Genomic DNA, 14624 nt, shown 5'->3' on the forward strand with positions numbered 1-14624 from the left:
TTTGGGTGCGTGTGTTAGTGGACATTTTATGTGTGCATTTTTGTGTCTGTACAGGTATGTATGTTCATTGCGCTGAAAAGGGTAAAAGTGTGACCTATTGCCCCACTAAATGTGCCCGGGTCAAATTGACCCGGGAGGACAAGATTAATTTTACTTGCAGGGTTCATAATTTGGAACAATCCTGGTAAATTTCAGGCAAATATGTAGAAGGAAACCCAATTTATAACACATTAAACTTTCCAGATGAGTCAAATAGACCCCAGGTCTGCACAAGGGTTATATAAATATGATATGCACTATGGCAATGACAAACCTTAACACACAATTTTTTTATATAAATTAAACAGACTATTTTGTATAGATAAGCCTTGGAGGTTTCCGTCACAGACAGAGGTTTGGTCTGGCTTGGATCTGAGCTACTCTGAGTGAACAAATGCAAATGAGCCAGGCCTCACACGTCATGGGGCCGTTTGCGCAACAAAAGCAGGACTGAAGAACTGTGAAAATCTCAACAGGGGGGAATCACACCTTGGGACCTGCACCAGAAAATAAAAAATCCAGTATTTCTAGTGTTAAGATGAATCACAAAATTACTGCACTATACACATCTGACATTAACAATAACCTGGCACTATGAACAGAACAGTGTTACATGTATTCTGGTGATGTCACAAGGATGTATCCACTGGCCTCCAATAGTATTGCTGCTTTATCTGTACACTTGCCTCGTGGACTTTACAAATACTTGCTTCATGAAGCAAACATCAATGTTTTGATGAACTAGTAATACTGAAATGAACTGAAATAATCTAGTATAGGAAAAGCAAGGTAATGCAAGGAAAACACTGACAATACCTTGCATTAAAAAAATAGTACAAGGTGTCCTCTGGTGGGCTGGAGGGGAAACTCAGGTATTGCTATAACAATGGGGTTATTTTTCTTCACTAAATCTACACTTCTGTTTAGTGAAAGTGGTTTTAGTTTGATGACAAATTTAAACTTTACCCCAACTTTTAGCCCTGCATGTTTGTGATGTATGTTTGTGATGTGGAACACAAAACACAGAGATACACTAAAACACAAACTTGATATGTACTTTTATTTGATAGGAAACTGGCAGCAGTCATTACGATCCATATCCTTACATATTAAAGGAACAAGTGCTCAGAAATCCCAGGTAGAACATGCTGGACAGAAGATATCTCGATGATCTCTAGAAACCATCAACATTTCATTATGCAGACATGCTGATAACAAAGAACTGCCAATATATATATATATATATATATATATATATATATATATATATATATATATATATATATATATATATATATATAATGAAAACAAAAACACAAAGAATAATGATGATTTTAACATAACTGTTTACATGACTTGGTGTTCTAAACTTCCTGCACAGGTGTAAATGAGCTAAATAAGATATAGTTCTTTATTCTTAGAAAGCAGACAAAAAACAAATATATGTACAAACCAACACACTGTAGTTTAAACATCAGGTTAATAGATTTCACATACATTACCCAGAAACCCCTTTATTAATAAGAACAGTCAGTAATAATAATAATAATAATAATAATAATAATAATAATAATAATAATAATAATAATAATGTGTAGAAGAGAATAAATGAGACATTACTGTAGATCAGCTTATGCTGGAAACAGATGATGGACCACAACTTGTCTTCAGTCTTCATGTTTAATAAAACAAATCTTTAAAAGGAAACAAAAAAAAAAAACAATTTTAAATGCGATATCAAAAAAGTGCAGTAAAACACAAGCATACAAAAACACTGTGACTAACCATCATAGGTAGAGCAGATGAAGTTGAGCTTCCGGCTCTCAGGCAGCTCGATCCACTTCTGCTCTCCTCCAGACTGCACTGCTCCGCTTCTCTTCTCATGACTACAGTCTTCATTCCAGGTCCCATTCTCTGGTGCCCGGCCCTGATAGCAGATTATTGATCCAACAACCCAGAACCAGACACGCTGGACGCAGTCGTGATGCAGGCCGAGCCACACGCGTTCAGTGGAGGCGTTTAGAGTCACTTCCTTCACCCAGAGCTGCATCTCCTCGGTGCGCACTGACACCAGGTCATGATGATGGTTCCTGCAGTATGTCAGAGCTTCCCACCAGGTCAGATTCTCCTTAATCAGGATCACTTTATCTGGATAAAAGAGGCACCATTCAATAAAAGCTAAAGTGAACATTTACAACCCAATTGTTTTTCATCTTTTATTTACCCGAAGATTTAAACAGGAATCTGGATATAATATTCTGAAAATATTGTTAATATAAATATTTTGTCCTGCAAATTTTTTTAAAAAGTTTAATTATCTCTCTCATGTCCATTTGTGATTGTATTTATAAAACAAAGTGTATTGTATACAGTTCATGATAATACAAAACAGCATCAGGAATCTTTAAGAAATTAAAAATTTTATCCCCATCATTTAACTCACTCTCATGGCAGATGAACGGGAGTTTTTCTGTGCAGTTCACATCAGTCCAGTAACTTTGCTCAGACTCAAACACTGCAGCACAGATCAAACTTCCACTGGGTTTGTCAGATCTCCAGTATCTGAATGTGGAGTTACTCTGATCTGACCAATTCCAGGAGTCATTAAACAGACCGATCCAAAACCCTGAAACTTTAAACACACTCCAGCTCTCCTCATTCTAAGTTTGGTTCCTCACACTGACCAGGTCGGTGTATTTCTCTCTGCAGTAGGTCTGAGCATCGTACCAGCTCTTTTTATCACTAATATATACATATTTACTAGTGTTGATGTTCTTTTCTGAAAAAAAAAACAACAACAACCAAACATGCAGTTAACACAATTAATGGCTTATTCATGACTTTATTAGATTTTTTCATCTTATGTCAATATACAAGAACTTTAACAAAAAAGTGAAGTAGAACAAAAATCAAGAAAAATAACTCAGACAATTAGATCCTTCATTTTAGATTTAGATTTTCATTATTGTAACATTATTAAATTTATTTACTTTTTATTAAAATCTCTTACTTTCATATACAAAAGGATTCAACTTTTCACATCGGTGATCATTCCATTGATTTCCATTATAAAACTCCACACAGTACTCAGATCCATTAAAGTCTGGCATTCCACCAGCCCAGTTTGTGTAAGTGGCTCTGTCTCTGTAGAAAGTTTGGTCTTCCAGAGACCACAGCCATCTCCAGGGTCCTGCTCTCTGTAGACCAATCCAAGCTTTCTTTGCATTTTCCTTCATCAGTGTGTGATTCAGCTTCTCCATCTCTCCCATGTTGCTGATGGTTGCCAGTTCAGTGTATTTCTCTCTGCAATAAGTCTGAGCTTCACTCCAGGTTTTGTTCTCATTCACAAAGTGATAGTGATAAGGAATATATGCTCCTGTAACACATACTACTGTGAAAAACATAAGAAAGTGACGCGTTATTGCATGATGCTATGATACGATTTTAAAATGTTCTCTTACTTTCAAAATCAGTTTTATTTTATTTTCATTCACTGGAATAACAGACCAACCCTTCACATTATTATAGTCTCATGGTTTCAAGGTTCTTAAATATGCTAGGTAAAATATGCCAGGTAAAAGTTCCACCATGAAACATTGTACAATTAATAAACAAAAGTAGTTTTTTATTCTCTTTTTTTTCTAAAACATGAGAAAATGTATTATAATATAACATTAGCTAAACAGCTAGAAATAAATTCAAGTTTTTCAACATCAACATGATCATTTAATCAATGAAAACTGGCTAAATGTTTCTTGTGCGATTCTTTATTTTGTCTGTAATCAGATCATCAAATGTCTCTTTACACTTCATAATAAAACACTTGTGTCTCTGTTTATGTTTCATTCATCTTGGAATCACCCTAAGTGATGCTGTTATTAAAACGATTACAGTCTGCTTTTTGTAGATTTATGTGAAATATTCATGAGGTCAGATGCATATTAAGTATTTAAGTTAAATATATGTTAGAAAGCTTCCTTGAGAATAGACCTCATGATTAGGATCTCACAGAACACAACAAGGTTTGTTAAGCTCACAGCTAATGTCATGTTCCTGTTTGGAGTTTTATTTAAATATGACAAATAGTGACCAAGCACAAAAATGTCTTGTAAAAGCAGGACATGGCTTTTAAAATGGCTTCAGATAAATATAGTCTGATGCCCGTGTTTGTGCTAAGACGAAAGTATCGGACTTTCACCACCGGTGCATCAGCAGATTTTTCACCCACTTTTAAGCTGCACAATACTTCAGCATTGAGGGCTTCATTTGTTGATACAAAAATAGCCTCAGATTACAAGGAGAAAAAAAAAAATATCCATTTACATTTACAGCATTTGGCAGACGCCCTTAACCAGAGCGACGTACATAAGTGCTTAAATCTCTAACATTGAATACATTAATGCTGGTTCACTAGGTTACATACTAAAGATACCATGAGTTTAAAACATTTCAAAGTTACAATGAAAAAGTGTCAAAGTTTTTTTTTTTTTTGCAAAAGATAAGGAAAGAAGTGCTAGTTGAAGTGTTTCCTGAATAAGTAGGTCTTCAACCGCCGCTTGAAAATAGCCAGTGACTCAGCTGTCCGGACCTCTAGGGGAAGTTCATTCCACCACCTTGGTGCGAGAACAGAGAAGAGTCTAGTAGTATACTTGCCTCTTACCCTGAGAGATTGTGGACCCAGTCGAGCAGTGCGGTTAGATCGGAGGTTGCGGGGTGCAGTGAGAGGAATGATGAGGGCTTTGAGGTAAGAGGGAGCTGGTCCATTTTTGGCTTTGTAGGCCAGTATCAGTGTTTTGAATCGGATGCGAGGAGCTACCGGAAGCCAGTGGAGGGATCACAGCAACGGGGTGGTATGTGAGAACTTTGGCAGGTTGAAAACAAGCCGGGCAGCTGCATTTTGGATCATTTGCAGAGGACAGATTGCATTCATAGGTAGACCTGCCAGCAGTGCATTGCAGTAATCCAGTCTAGAAATGACATGAGACTGAACAAGTACCTGAGCAGTCTGTGTGGACAAAAATGGCAGAATCCTTCTAAGGTTGTAGAGAAGAAACCGACATGAGCGAATCACATTAGCAACATGAGAGGAAAAGGACAGTTGATTGTCCATGGTTACCCCAAGGTTGCGAGCTGTGGTTGAAGGGGAGATCAGATAGTTGTGCAAGGATATAGCAAGATCTTGACCTGGGGATGAATCACCTGGGATGAACAGCAGTTCAGTTTTGCTAGGATTGAGCTTTAACTGATGAGCAGTCATCCATGATGAAATTTCTGCCAGACATGCTGAGATCCGGTCAGAAGCTGTGGCATCTGAGGGTGAGAAAGAGAAGATAAGTTGTGTATCATCAGCATAGCAGTGGTAAGAGAACCCATGTGATGAAATAACTTCACCAACAGAGTGAGTAGTGGAGAGTCTGCGTGGAGCAGATGTCACTCCCCTCCATGTTACCTGATATGAGCGTCCTTCCAGGTAGGAAGCAAACCATTCCCAAGCTGATCCGCAAATCCCAAGACTCTTGAGGGTGGATAAGAGATTCTTGTGGTTGACCATATCAAATGCTGTTGAAAGGTCAAGGAGGATAAGAATGGATGACGGTTTGGCTGATCTAGCAGCATGTAGCTTCTCAGAGACATCCAAAAGGGCTGTCTCTGTAGAGTGAGCTGCTTTAAAGCCAGACTGGTTGGGGTCTTGGAGGTTGTTCTGTGAGAGATAGACAGACAGTTGATTATAGACAATGCGTTCAAGAATTTTTGAAATAAATGAGAGAAGTGATACCGGTCTGTAGTTACTGATGTCTGATGGATCCAGAGCAGGTTTCTTTAGTATGGGAATAACCCTTGCTCTCTTGAAAGTAGTTGGTACCTGACCAGATGCTATGGATCTATTGACGATAGTGGAAATGAAGGGCAAAAGGTCTTGCAAGATGGTCTGGAGCATAGTGGTAGGGAGTGGATCCAATTGGCAGGTGGTAGGATTGAAGGACTGTATGAATTGTAAAATCTCTTCTGCTGCCACAGTTGAGAAATGTGACAATGAAGGTGTAGGGGAATGCATACTCTGAGATGTAAGTGCAGTCGGGGCTTAAGTGAAGGTCCGGCAGATTTCCTCAATCTTCTCCTGGTAGCAAGAAGCAAAGTCTTCTGCAGTCAGGGCGGATGAAGAAGGTGGAGCCGGGGGGTTGAGCAGAGAAGAGATGATGTTGTGGAATTTCCTCAGAAGTCACATCTGAGGAGAACTTGACAAGAAGTGTTTGGTAAAAATCAAGATCTGCATCAAGTTTTCTTCCACTTTCTCTCTGATGCTCTTAGCTCTCTATGATTGTTGCACAGCACATCTGAAAGCCAAGGAGCTGAATAATAAGTTTTCTTGGGTTTAGTGAACATAGGCCAGAGGAAGTCCATAGTTGAGGAAAGAGATGAGAGGAAAGTATCTGTGGCTGAGTCCAAGGGTAGTGAGGGAAAAGACTCAGGATCAGGAAGGGAAGAAAGAGTGCCAGAAGCTACAGATGAAGGGGAGACAGAGTGAAGGTTGCGGTGGGTAAGAGCGAGGGGGTAGCAGTCACGTCTGTAGCTGGAGAAGGACGGGTGAAAGCCAGGTCCAGGACATTGCCTCCTTTGTGTGTGGGGATGTAGCTGTTGAGTGTGAGGGTGAATGAGTCGAGAAGAGACAGGAGGGAAGAAGAATGTAGCTTGTCAGAGGGGAGGTTGAAGTCACAAAGCACCGTCGGGGGGGAGCTATCGGAAGGGAAAGCACTAAGCAGTGAGTCCATTTCTTCCAGGAAGTCTCCTAGGGGACCAGGAGGGCGGTAGACAACAATGATAACAAGGTTGATTGGAGAGGTAACTGAAATGACATGGAATTCAAAAGAAGAGATGGTTAAATGAGAGAAGAGGAGAGGTGTAAAGCACCATTTCTTTGACAACAATAAACCTGTACCACCACCCCTGCTTGTTTCTCATGGTGAGTGAGAGAAAGCATAGGCAGAGGATAAAGCAGCTGGTGTAGCAGTGTTCTGTGGGGATATCCAGGTCTCTGTTAGCGCAAGGAAATCAAAGAAGTAATGGGAAGCAGAGATGAAATCAGCTTTCTTTACTGCAGACTGACAATTCCAGAGCCCACCTACCACCACTGTTTGAGACTTACACAACAGAGGAGGGTAGATGAGGTTACTGGGATTGTTACCTCTGCTCTGTGGATGAGAGTGTCTGCTAGAGTAGGCCTTGAGTACAGAGATGGGGTTAAGGCACATATTTGTAGTCAAACAAGAGTGAGAATTAAGGCATGGTAGAATATATCAAAACAGTACTAGACACTAATGTTAGAGAGAGAGAGAGATACTGACAAACCGCCTAAATAGGTAAGCCCTGCCCCCAATTCACACCTTAAGGGAGACTGAAACGACTCCTGATTAATCAGCTGAGAGAACAACAAAGACCAACACTATAAAATCAACAATGGAATAGAATATAACCCAATTCAAATCACACTACACTAGAACAAATCGAGTTAAGCAGATAGTATACAAAAGACATGAACCTACTTTATCAGAAGACAATATAATCAAATGTAGAGAGTTAAAGCACACTGAAGAGTAGGCTGGTTCACCTTCAATTTAAATAGGTAAGCCCTGCCTTTATCCAAACTTGTTTCAAACTGAAACTAAAGAGTAAATACAAGAATTGAAATCAAAATAAAGTCATTCATAGCCCCACATTCAGAGAGTCTGTCTTTTTCACTTAAATAACACACACACAAACACACACACACACACACACAGAGTGTACATTGTGTACACACTGACCTGAGAAGAGTCACTGAAACGAGGCAAACCATATCTGTAAAGAAATTGTCCAAAAAAACATTTAGCTTATGATTTAACAATCTGACTCTTTCTATGTTCTGTTATCATTTATATTACTGTTGTAAAGTTATTAATTCACCAGCTTCTCTCTCTCTCTCTCTCTCTCTCTCTCTCTCTCTCTCTCTCTCTCTCTCTCTTTGTAATGAATAAATAGATATCCGTACCTCATGTATGTCATGTACTCCACACAGGGTGTGTGTTACAAGTGTTCTTCTGTTCTTCACCTCACTTTGTGCACCTGAACCTAACAGACCTCATATTATACAGTATTACTATCCTATTTCAACCCCACCCATCACTTTACATATTCCCTTAGATACAGATGTTATCTCAGTATCTGTTCATCAGAGTTTTGCTGTTGTAGTGATGCTGTTGTTATATGGATTTATTTGGAGTATATTTGAATATATACATGTGAGATGTTACATATTTACAGAATAAATGCTGCAGGGTTTTTCCATGACTTTGGATAAACAAAAGACAGTTGAACAGAAAGAGTTGAATTTAAAGAATGGAGAATGTGAACTTAGTTCTAATTCTTATTATATTGGCTTGAACAATCCAAAAGTTTATTCGCGAGAGAGCCCAGATGCGCCAAGCTGAATTGAACTTGAAACTGGAAATACGAAAGCTGGATATCGAGGCTGAGAAGGAGGTGAAGCTGAAGCATTTGATTTAGATGCATTAAAAAATGCTATTGGTTCAACTGTACGACCTCGCTCAAGCCCATTTTCCTTCACCGCAAGGTGGTTTGTCGCCCGACAATTTTGATGTAAGTAAACACATTGCACTTGTTCCTCAATAAAGAGAAACTGAAGTAGATACTCACTTCAGTGCATTTGAATGCATCACCATTTCTCTACATTGGCCTAGGAAGGTCTGGTAATTGCTTTTGCAATGTAGGTTATTTGGCAAAGCGCAAGAAGTTTGTTTTACATTATCAACTGAAGAGAGTCTGAAATATGAATCTGTAAAATCTGTTATCTTGTGAGCATGTGAGTTGGTCCCAGAGGCTTATAGGCAACGTTTTAGGAAACACAAAAAGAGCCTTACACAAACATTTGTGTAATTTACAAGGGAGAAGTGAGTGTTGTTCGATAAATGGTGTTCTGCTAGTAAGGCAAATGATTTTGACTCTTTAAGAGGGTTGATGTTGCTGGAAGAATTTAAGGGATGTTTAGCTGAACGTGTAATAGTGTATCTTAACGAGCAGAAAGTTAATACTTTATCACACGCAGCCGCACTCGCAGAGTGTATTTTAACTCACAAGAATGTATTTTCTTCTACACGTCCAGAAAAGTTACAGACTGACAGTTCAAAATCTCAAACGTCATGTCAAAAATTTAGCTCTGGTTTGTTAGTGTTAAAGTCTGCGGTCGATGTACAGTCTGCAGAGAAAATTGACGAGAGTTACCGGCCTTTTGTGTCGAAGGACTGAAAAAAGTGAGGACCAGGCAGAAATACAAATACTCAGAGACACTAGTGCTTTGTTATCTTTTATTGTGGCAGATAATTTACAATTGTCTGATGATACCTTTCGTGGCTCTAGTATGATTGTACAGGGCATTGAGATGAGTTAAATGAAGGTTCCGCTCCATCGGCTGCACTTACAGAGTTAATTGTGTACTGATTTTGTAAGAGTTGCTGTGTGTCCTTCACTTAATGTGAAAGGTGTGGATTTTATTCTCAGTATTTACCTAGCAGGTGGAAAGATCATGCCTGTTATTGAAGTTGTTGATAAACCAGATGCTCTGTGTGACTCCGAAATACTGTCTGAGAATTAAGCATCGTGTTAGTTCATGCAGGCCACGCAGTAAGCTGCATCAGCTGCTAATCAGCTGTCCACAAGGGGTACCAATCCAGCACGACCTCCGTAATTTCCCTCCGTTTAAATCCATGCCTTCGAGCGCACCTACGAATCGCCGCTGCTGCGATCCATCCACCCTCCTCTGTCACCGACTCCTCCAGTCAGAACCTGTCGCCAGCCCCTATTAAATTCTTCACGTAAAAAATTTGCACCTCGTGCAATTTCGGTTCTGATTCTGAGGTGTAATGGGGGGTCTATTCATTCCCCAGCACTGCCTCCCCGCCCCGTCCATGCATGTGCACGTATAGGCGTGTGGGAAAAATCTCCCAGAACAGAACCATCCCGGCAACACTAACTGTATGCTCGCAAACCTTCATTTACGAAGTGGTCCTGACTGAACTTACCCCGATGTTTTTCCAGCCTGCGCCGTTAGGCGTGCCCAATCGCGCAGAATCGGTGATGTAGTGGATATATCTAGTTCATTTATGTGTCCACTCTTGTCAGGTGGTGCATCATTGGATATGAATCTTGAACCAAATAATCATTCAAAGACCGAAGACCTAGGTGAGATAATGTCAGATGCAGAAATACTTAAATTGCCAGAGTCACATGAGAAAATTTTCACTGGGCAGAAAGAGGATAAAACTCTTGTGACTTGTTTTAATTCTGCTATTTTCCTTGATGTGGCTAAGGATAAGAAATGTGCTTACTGATGCGAAAGTGGTCTTCTAATTCTGAAGAGATTTTAGACTGGAATGTTGTGTATCAAATGGTGGTTCCATTTTCCTATCATCAACATGTCTTGGCTGCTCATTTAGGAGTTACCAAGACACATGATCGGATTGAGATACTTTTTTTTTGGCCTGGGCTAAAGAAAAATGTTGTTCACTATTGCCATACTATTGGTTTATTGGAAAGCCAAATCAGAGAATTTCACCCGCTCCTTTTTCTCCTATACCAGCGATGGGAGAACCGTTCAAACATGTGTTGATAGACTGTGTTGGTCCATTACCAAAAACGAAGTCCGGAAAACAGTTTTTATTAACTGTTATGGTTATGGCCACCCGATTTCCCTGAGGCGATTCCGCTAAGAAAAATTACTGCACCTGTTGTTACTAAATTCACCAGTTCAGACTTACAAAAATAATACAGACTGCTTGCATCATTTGTATTCAATATATTTACATGTTTAAATTAGCTGAATATGATATAGTTCTTTATTCATAGAAAGCAAACGAATAGCAATTATACTGTATGTACAAACCAACACACTGTAGTTTAAACATCAGGTTAATAGATTTCACCTACATTACCCAGAAACCCCTTTATTAATAAGAACAGTCAATAATAATAATAATAATAATAATAATAATAATAATAATAATAATAATAATAATAAGTAATGTGTAGAAGAGTATAGATGAGACAATACTGTAGATCAGCTGATGCTGGACACAGATGATGGACCACAACTTGTCTTCAGTCTTCATGTTTAATAAAACAAATCTTTAAACGAAAACCAAAAAAAAAAACAATTTTAAATGCAATATCAAAAAAGTGCAGTAAAACACAAGCATACAAAAACACTGTGACTAACCATCATAGGTAGAGCAGATGAAGTTGAGCTTCTGGCTCTCAGGCAGCTCGATCCACTTGTGCTCTCCTCCAGACTGCACTGCTCCGCTTCTCTTCTCATGACTACAGTCTTCATTCCAGGTCCCATTCCCTGGTGCCCAGCCCTGATAGCAGATTATTGATCCAACAACCCAGAACCAGACACGCTGGGCGCAGTCGTGACGCAGGCCGAGCCACACGTGTTCAGTGGAGGCAGTTTGAGTCACTTCCTTCACCCAGAGCTGCATCTCCTCGGTGCGCACTGACACCAGGTCATGATGATGGTTCCTGCAGTATGCCAGAGCTTCCCACCAGGTCAGATTCTCCTCAATCACTTTATCTGGATAAAAGAGGCAGCATTCAATAAAAGCTAAAGTGAACATTTACAACCCAATAGTTTTTCATCTTTTCTTTAGCCGAAGATTTAAACAGGAATCTGGATATAATATCCTGAAAATATTGTTAATATGAATATTTTTTCTCCAAATTTTATAAAAAAAAAGTTTAATTATCTCTCTCATATCCATTTGTGATTGTATTTATAAAACAATGTGTATTGTATACAGTTCATGATAATACAAAACAGCATCAGGAATCTTTAATTAAATAAAAAATTTGAAACCACATCATTTGACTCACTCTCACGGCAGATGAACGGGAGTTTTTCTGTGCAGTTCACATCAGTCCAGTAACGTTGCTCAGACTCAGACAATGCAGCACAGATCAAACTTCCACTGGGTTTGTCAGATCTCCAGTATCTGAATGTGGAGTTACTCTGATCTGACCAATACCAGGAGTCATTGAACAGACCGATCCAAACAACTGGACTGTGTGAAACATTAATCACACTCCAAATCTCATCATTCTCAGTTTGGTTCCTCACACTGACCAGGTCGGTGTATTTCTCTCTGCAGTAGGTCTGAGCATCATACCAGCTCATATTATTATTAATAAATACATATTTATTAGTGCTTGTGTTGTTTTCTGAAGATAAATAAATAAATAAATAAATAAATATATAATGATTACACAAATAATAGCTCATTCAAGACTTCATTAGTTTTTTGCATCTTATGTCAGTAAAAGAACTTTAACAAAAAGTGACTAAGAACAAAAATCAATAACTGTATTACTGTAACATTATTAAATATATTTACTTTTTATTAACATCTCTTACCTTCATAACATACAAAAGGAAGCAACATTTTACATGGGTAATCATGCCATAATGTATCGTATTTATTACATGTCACACAGTTTTCAACTCCCCCACCATTTGGCTGTCCACTGTCCCAGTGTGTGTAAGTGACTCTGTCTCTGTAGAAAGTTTGGTCTTCCAGAGACCAGAGCCATCTCCCAGGTCCCACTATCTGTAGACCAATCCAAGCTTTCTTTGCATTTTCCTTCATTAGTGTCTGATTCAGCTTCTTCATCTCTCCCATGTTGCTGATGGTTGCCAGATCAGTGTAATTCTGTCTGCAGTAAGTCTGAGCTTCAGTCCAGGTTTTATTCTCATTCACAAAGTGATAGTGATGAGGAATATATGCTCCTATACCACATACTACTGTGAAAAACATAAGAAAGAGACGTGTTATTGCATGGTGCTATGATATGATTTTAAAATGTTATCTCTTAATTAAAAAAATCTTTTTATTATTATTATTATTATTATTATTATTGTTGTTGTTGTTGTTGTTGTTGTTGTTGTTGTTTATTTATTTATTTGCACCTGGTCTTCAACAGAAACTAAAGCATGACTACATTTATTATAATATAACATTAGCTAAGCAGCTACAAATGAATTCAAGTTGTTCAACATCAACATGATCTTTTAATCCATGAAAACTGGCTAAATGTTTCTTGTGCGATTCTTTATTTTGTCTGTAATCAGATCATCAAATGTCTCTTAACACTTCATAATAAAACACTTGTGTTGCTGTTCATGTTTCATTCAGCTTGGAATCACCCTAAGTGATGCTGTTATTAAAACGATTACAGTCTGCTTTTTGTAGATTTATGTGAAATATTCATGAGGTCAGGTGCATATTAAGTATATTAAGTTAAATATATGTTAGAAAGCTTCCTTGAGAATAGACCTCAAGATTAGGATCTCACAGAACACAACAAGGTTTGTTAAGCTCACAGCTAATGTCACGTTCCTGTTTGGAGTTTTATTTAAATATGACAAATAGTGACCATGCACAAAACTGTGTTGTAAAAGCAGGACATGGCTTTTAAAATGACTTCAGATGAATATAGTCTGATGTCTGTGTTTGTGCTAAGACGGAAGTATCGGACTTTCACCACCGGTGCATCAGCAGATTTTTCACCTACTTTTAAGCTGCACAATACTGCAGCATTGAAGGCTTCATTTGTTGATACAAAAATAGCATCAGAATACAAAGAGAAAAAAATAATGTTCAAACTTATAATATTTTATAATAATATAAAATAAAAATTCAAACTTGTTTCAAACTGAAACTAAAGAGTAAATACAAGAATTGGCATCAAAATAAAGTCACTTATAGCTTCACATTCACAGAGTCTGTCTTTTTCTTTTAAATAACAAACACACACACACACACACACACACACACACACACACACACACACACACACACACACACACACACACACACACAGTGTACATTGTGTACACACTGACCTGAGAAGAGCAGAGTCACTGAAACGAGGTGAACCATATCTGTAAAGAAATTGTCAAAAAAAACCTTTCCAACATTACAGCTTATGAATTAACAATCTGACTCTTTCTATGTTCTGTTATCAGTTATATTACTGTAGTAAAGTTATTAATCCACCAGCTTCTCTCTCTCTCTCTCTCTCTCTCTCTCTCTCTCTCTCTCTCTCTCTCTCTCTCTCTCTCTCTCTCTTTCTCTCTCTCTCTCTCTCACATAAATAAAACAAATAAATACATCAATAAATAGATATCTTTACCTCATTTATGTCATGTACTCCACACAGAGTGTGTGTTACGCGTGTTCTTCTGTTCTTCACCTCACTTTGTGCACCTAAACCTAACAAACCTCTTATTATACAGTATCACTGTCCTCTTTCCATCCCACCCATCACTTTACATATTCCCTTAGGTACAGATGTTATCTCAGTATCTGCTGTTCATCAGAGTTTTGCTGTTGCAGTGACGCTGTTGTTATGTGTTTTTATTTGGAACATATTTGAATGACAGATATATCTGTGTTCATAGTTACAGAATAAAGCCTGCAGGGTTTTTTTTAGGAATTTGGATAAACAAAAGACAGGTGAACAGAAAGAGTTGAATGTAA

At 38.4% G+C, this 14624-nt stretch overlaps 1 protein-coding gene across 4 annotated transcripts; it reads right to left on the minus strand.

The window, feature by feature from the left end:
* Nucleotides 1-1654: 1654 nt before the first annotated feature.
* Nucleotides 1655-14566, minus strand: LOC113648706 (macrophage mannose receptor 1-like). 4 transcript variants are annotated; one of them, XM_047802936.1, is made up of 6 exons: nt 14278-14565; nt 13988-14026; nt 12500-12883; nt 11962-12306; nt 1825-2187; nt 1655-1733 (listed from the first exon to the last, which is right to left on the minus strand). In XM_047802936.1, exons 2-6 carry the CDS (start codon nt 14022-14024, stop codon nt 1720-1722), a joined length of 1143 nt encoding a protein of 380 aa, XP_047658892.1. In that variant the 5' UTR covers nt 14025-14026; nt 14278-14565; the 3' UTR covers nt 1655-1719. The 4 variants fall into 4 exon arrangements, with proteins under 4 accessions (XP_047658892.1, XP_047658893.1, XP_047658891.1 ...); XM_047802937.1 differs by having other exon boundaries at nt 12596-12886; XM_047802935.1 differs by having other exon boundaries at nt 12500-12886; nt 14278-14564.
* Nucleotides 14567-14624: the final 58 nt, after the last annotated feature.

The sequence above is a fragment of the Tachysurus fulvidraco genome, chromosome 18, assembly GCF_022655615.1.
Source record: "Tachysurus fulvidraco isolate hzauxx_2018 chromosome 18, HZAU_PFXX_2.0, whole genome shotgun sequence".
Taxonomy (NCBI): domain Eukaryota; kingdom Metazoa; phylum Chordata; class Actinopteri; order Siluriformes; family Bagridae; genus Tachysurus; species Tachysurus fulvidraco.

Excerpts from the sequence above, each read along its gene's own strand:
- LOC113648706 (XM_047802935.1), bottom strand. The coding sequence starts at position 14,024 with ATGGTTCACCTCGTTTCAGTGACTCTGCTCTTCTCAG. Across the intron at positions 12,887-13,987 it reads AGTGACTCTGCTCTTCTCAG|TAGTATGTGGTATAGGAGCA; the intron begins GTCAGTGTGTAC and ends TGTTTTTCACAG. Across the intron at positions 2,188-11,961 it reads CCCGTTCATCTGCCGTGAGA|ATAAAGTGATCCTGATTAAG; the intron begins GTGAGTCAAATG and ends TCTTTTATCCAG.